General features: G+C 41.5%; 1 protein-coding gene across 3 annotated transcripts in view; it reads left to right on the forward strand.

Annotated features, from left to right (window-relative positions):
- The window catches only part of LOC115164523 (PDZ and LIM domain protein 2), a 60,594-nt gene extending 55,407 nt beyond the window's left edge, over nt 1-5,187 (forward strand). For 2 of the 3 annotated variants that reach the window (XM_029717083.1, XM_029717081.1), the window contains 3 exons: nt 2,238-2,386; nt 2,962-3,076; nt 3,447-5,187. In XM_029717083.1, coding sequence (XP_029572943.1) covers nt 2,238-2,386; nt 2,962-3,076; nt 3,447-3,645 — 463 coding nt within the window. In that variant the 3' untranslated portion in view covers nt 3,646-5,187. The remainder of the gene's footprint in view (nt 1-2,237; nt 2,387-2,961; nt 3,077-3,446) is intronic. The other variant, XM_029717084.1, reaches the window with a different exon arrangement.
- Nucleotides 5,188-6,000: the final 813 nt, after the last annotated feature.

The raw sequence follows: 6,000 nt of genomic DNA on the forward strand, positions 1-6,000 counted from the left end.
TAGTATGGCTGTGTTTTTGAATGAAGCAATGCAAACATCACCAACAGCCCTATTGTTCTCACATTGGAGAATGCTGTTGGAGCTGGGAGCAGTGTTAGCATCTGTTTTGACTGAATCTTGTTTAAAGACATGTATTTTCACTAGAGGAAGATCAGGTGTTCTCTGTGCCAAGTGTGGCTGTGGAAACATGAATAGGCCACTTTTTCCATGTGCACATTTCTAGAGTGGTTTCTTAAAAACATTCTGACTGTTGTGGAGTCCACAAAGTGCTTACTTGAATGCCAACTGACAATATTATTTTCAAGATACTGTGTGTTATGTGTAGCCTATTACAGTTGTACTCTTCTTTTGAGTATGCATACATACAGTATATTATGATATAGTTTAGGCAAGTTATGGCTGTTTTTGTAACAGATTTCCCTCCATCTGTATGTTTCTGTCGTTCACTGTTCTGCCGTTATGTTTGCTATGCTCCCATGCTTTTGTGCTCTTAGTACATTTGACCCAGTATGTCCATTGGTTTGAAGATGTAATTTGAATGAGGGGAAAAGGGAAATGGATTGAGCAGGGTGGAGTGGAGCATGATGAAGACTTGGAGGGTGTGTTGGAGAGTCTGTTTTCAATTTAAACCATGTTCTATAATGCAAAGGAAAGTGTTTAAGCATTGGGTAAACTTGGAGGTTTGTCTCATCGTTTTGCCATCTCCTGTTTCAGCCGTGTTACATCAGTGGGAAGTAAGTTCCAAATACTGATGAAAGGCAGGCACGAACTCCAGTCCACATGAATGCATGCACACACATCTCTCCATTTCCATAGTGCCTTAAACAGGATTAGCAATGTGAATGATTATTATTTTCCATGGTATTGTCTTAGATTAGATCAGCACAGGGGGAATTTATACAGTCAGTGTTTTGGCAGATGTGCTGTAACCTGGCATATGATAACACAGAGAGAGATCCAGCTGATGAGAATTGGCAGACTTTTACTGACAGTTTAGCAGGGATGTTCTGCTCAATTCACTGCAGGTGAATGGCAATACACCGCACCTGTGGACTGAGGGTCTGTCTGACCGGTTTCTCATATAACCTGACTGAACCTCCCTCCAGGCAAACAATGTTGACTACAGTATTCTGTGCATAGGTCCGTGTGTACATTTGACTGTCATCTTTCTGTCCATTTTTTTTCTCTCAGAGTTGTTGCTAGGCTAGGAAAATATAACAATGGCAACCACACACAGTCGCTATTGAATGAACAATAAAGTGAACCACTTTTTCATTCCACCACCCCAGTGGCTAAGAATGTGCTGCTCATAAACCTGTAAGTGCAGTGCTACTGTGCTGCCTGCTAATCTGCTAATTAGCTAGGCAGCAGAGAAACTACCCTGAGGTGTCCACTCTTAAGACTATGTCCCATCACAAGCACTCCCACTGGTCCAAAATGGCCACAAACCATGCATTGGCTTGAGTTGCCTCATAAGTTATCTTGCCTCAAAGCTAAAAGGTGTCCATTGGCTCCAGTGGGTCATAAATGTAATGATGGCGTGAGAGAGGGGTAGTGGTACATGATAGAAATGACACGTCTCTGTGATTTTCCATCCAGGAATGCCTGGAGTCAAACAGCAGGATTCCCCACTTTATTTGGCCAATCATGGCTGCTGTGGTGGTGGGTATCTGGAAAGCTTTAGCCACAGTTCAACTTTACTAGCCATAAGCTAGAATGTCTTCACCTTAATACCCAAACACTACAGCAATAATGTATGCTACTTAGTTGATAACATGGTACTGTCTACTCTACACAGGCGTTTTCAATATGTGTTCTTTACCTTGCCTGCAGGACATTTTCAGAATAGAGCAGTTGCTGCTGTAAATGGATAGCAAGGTGATCCAGTTCAGTTGTGAGTGTTTGGACTGAGATTGGAGGCTGGCTTTGGCAACTTTCCTGGGGGTATGCAATGTAGACTTTGGGCTAGAAGGTCAGTCACAAAGCTGACTGCTGTCTTAATTTCCTCTGGATTCTCTCAAACTAACCCCACATAAGTCCTCCACAATGTACACATCGCCTTGAACATATATGGACATTATTACACCGTCGACAGTACACGGAATGTACATATGTACAGTACGTAGATAGAACATACATTGTACATGGAATGTACATAGATATGGATTGACTGATCAGTCTATTTATCAGAGTGGTTACGTAATAGGTAATAGCTATATCCCCTCTCTCTCCCACAGCAGTTCTGGCTCGGACTTTGCCATGCAGAGGTTTGACCGGGATTCAGAGGTCTACAAGATGATCCAGGAGAACAAGGAGTCTCGCACGGCCCCTCGACAGTCCAACACCTTCCGCATGCTGCAGGAGGTTTTGGAGTCTGATGAGAAGGGTGGGCAGAGCCTCCCATAAACACACTCGTCTTCTCTCTCTCTCTTTCTCTCTCTGTGACACGCTGGTCTTCTGTTTACAGCTAATAAACAGTGTGTAGGATGTACTGTCCCGTTTGAAACCTATTTGATGGGTCAACTGGATGTCAACTCTGAGGCCGATAGAGGTTATTCGTAGATAACGGTTATTGTCAAATTCAACACAATTTACCACAATTTTACTCAATTGTTTCATCAACCTTGTATTCTGTCTGGCTACTCAGACAGTTATTTGATATCGATAGAAACATCAGGCCATCCCCTGGTCCAGAGCAGAAATAAAGTCAGATAAGGAAACTCTTGCATACATACTCTGACTTAGAGCATTGTTTTCAATGGGCAGCAGAGTGTGAGTGTTGTTGTTTTTACTTTTACAAGCGGAGATGGCAAAAATAGTTTTATGAAGTGATAACAACCAGCATATGTCACTGGTGTCATGAAGTGTGTGTCCCGGATCATAAACTGGTGGTGTTCAGACAAACGGTGTCGGCTCTGACTGACTGCTCTCCTCTGTTGCTCTCTGGTGTGTTCTATGCAGAGGCAGCTGTGCGGTTCCCAGGACTCTCCCCCAAACCCACCCCTCCCAAATCCACATCACCCGGGGGCGGAGTCCCCAAGTACCACACCTGTGAGAAGTGTGGCACCAGCATTGTGTAAGAGTCACCTCATGTCACATGCTGTCTTCATGTACACAGGGGTAATTGTGACATATTCACTCTGTCCATAGGGGTAATTGTGACATGTTCTCCCTGTCCATAGGGGTAATTGTGACATGTTCTCCCCGTCCACAGGGGTAATTGTGTAACTGATGACAAATAATAAGTAATAATAAGCTGCTGACAAATACAAGCCCTGACATTGATACCTTTCCCTAAGGTGCAGGTTATTCCTCATAAATACAGAGGAGCTGAATTAATAAGCCTTCCTACAGTGTTTGTGTGCGTAATGTACAAAGATTAAAATATGCAGAAACATGCAGAAACAATGTTTGTGTTGAGTACAACTGTGTCCATCTGTCTGCAGTACACAGGCGGTGCGCATCATGGACGACCGCTTCCGCCACCCAGAGTGCTACACCTGTTCTACACCAGAGTGCGGTCTCAACCTGAAGATGCGAGGTCACTTCTGGGTGGGAGAGAAGATGTTCTGTGAGAAGCATGCCCGCGAGAATTACCAGGGCCTTGGCACTGCCCCCCGTACCACCGTCTCACCCCGCCACTGAGGCTCAAAGCAATAGACCATGGGCTGGGGAACGGGAGTGGGAGGGCCAACACATCAGAGGTTGTGCCTTTTCTATAGCATTTAACTATTCTCTCCAGGTTTCTAATTCAGTTACTATGAGGTTTGGATGGAACTTTTCTTTTCCCAGGCCCTCCCGGTTTAGCCCTTATAGGTGTATTGTTATCGCTAATGTACAGTTGTATCGGGCGGCAGGGAGCCTAGTGGTTAGAGCGTTTGACTTGTAACTGAAAGGTTGCAAGATCGAATCCCTGAGCTGACAAGGTAAAAAACTGTCGTTCTGCCCCTGAACAAGGCAGTTAACCCACTGTTCCTAGGCTGTCATTGAAAATAAGAATTTGCTCTTAACTGACTTGCCTAGTAAAATAAAGGTAAAATAAATTGATATAATAATAAAACATCTCATTCAGACAACTTTGATGGCCACATTTACACCAACTTATTACAGAACTGGTATATGAATCAGATGAATGACAGAGCGTAACATTTGAATCCTTTAAACAGCATTGAGTCTCCTGCTGACCTGTTCGGAGGAAGGAAAACAAACTCTTCATTTGAATTCCAAGGCATTTGAAAGACAAGACATACATATACAAAGGGTGAACTTTCATCTGTGTCAAAGTTTGTACTGTATTTGTGGTTGTGTGCATTTGTGTGTGTGCTTGCGTGCGTGTGTTTGTGAGATTCAACTTGAGCAAGAGATTTGATCATTCCTTTTGAAGTGATGGTTTAAGTGCCTGCGTTGCTATTGGGATCACTATTGAAAGGTTTCAGTGGATTCAGCTTTAGAATGTCAGGCCGAGCCTGCTGGGTTTGCTTTGGCCTCGTGGTAGCACATCAGTTTAGTTGGAATTATGAAATGTGTATTTGCTTTATTGCTTTTTTTTTTAAATAAAGGAATATAAAGATGTGATATATATATATATATATATATATATAAATAAAAACATTTTTGTGAATGTTTCTTTTATAGAACAATATATAGTACCGTATCTTATGACGTCTGATGGCATGTGTATTGCTGTATATTCTGTTTCTTCACAGCAGCACCCACAGAAAGACACAGTGTCACACTTCATAAAAACACATCAACATTTTTGAAAAATATAAGGGTAAAACTACATGTATCTTGCTTGGCCATTTGTACGGTTAGCTATGCTATGCAATTGTACCATCAACAGCTTATGTTGTTGAAAAGAATGTCATTTAGGCTAAACCTTCCAGCTCCCTGGACAATAAACACCATGTGGACCCCTTCTCCTCATCCTGTCGATCATCATATAGATCATCCTATAGATGGGTACATCTGGCCTGCTGGTCCCACCTCTCTCTACCAGGGAAATCATTGTGGACACACAGTCCGGTTCATTTGTGCTATAACCTGGCTGTTTTGGGAACAACATTCAGAATTTATAAAACAAGCTTGGAAGTAGGTCTTCTATTCTCTGTAAATTGGTGATGAGCAGACTTTTTCCGCATTATGTTTTGTAAGAATAAATTGTATCTTTGATGCTCTTGAAATTGGGCTTTGAGTTGAATTGGTCATTTTGTGTTACTTACAGATCCTAAAATGGATCTCATGCTTGTAAGATTTCTTAAATATGTAATGCATGTAGACTCAAATATCCTTAGACCTTTTGCATGAACCATGTGGCAAAGTAATTGTGATTATATATGAAACGTGATGCAAATCTAATGGAAACACACATATTACCTTTACTCAAATAAAAAGGTACATCTCAGTGAATCAAAATAAAATATTGGCTTTTATAATCCCACACATAAAATGGCTATGACTTGAAGGCAGTAAGCTTTAAAGCACTCCTTTGGGCACTGTGAACACAGAGACTGCTCAGTCTGCCATTTACAGAGACGCAGGAAGTAGTTCATTATCTGTACAAAACAGTTCATCTGATAATACTTGTTGAATATGTTTTCCAGTTTTTTTTAAGTACTTTTGCAAATGCGACTTATTTCTATGTGAAAACTGAAATGGTCTATTCATTCCTTTTCAGTAGACGCTCTTATCCAGAGCAATTTACAGTAGTGAGTGCATCCATTTTCATACTGGTCCCCTGTGGGAATCAAACCCTAGCACCATGCTCTACCAATTGAGCCACATCATCACAAAGCACTTGATGTCTCACTGTACTCAATTACTGTATTGTACATTGTTCTTCTTCATGGTGATGGAAAGTCTACAGGTACAAACCTAGATGACCAACCTATGTACAATACAGTAATGTACATTGAGTGGTTTGTAAGGATGGTAAATTAATACTGCGCAAAAAGTGGATGTTTTCTATATTATTTGATTAAGAAAAATATTTGATTTGAT

The sequence above is a fragment of the Salmo trutta genome, chromosome 27 (assembly GCF_901001165.1).
Source record: "Salmo trutta chromosome 27, fSalTru1.1, whole genome shotgun sequence".
NCBI lineage: Eukaryota > Metazoa > Chordata > Actinopteri > Salmoniformes > Salmonidae > Salmo > Salmo trutta.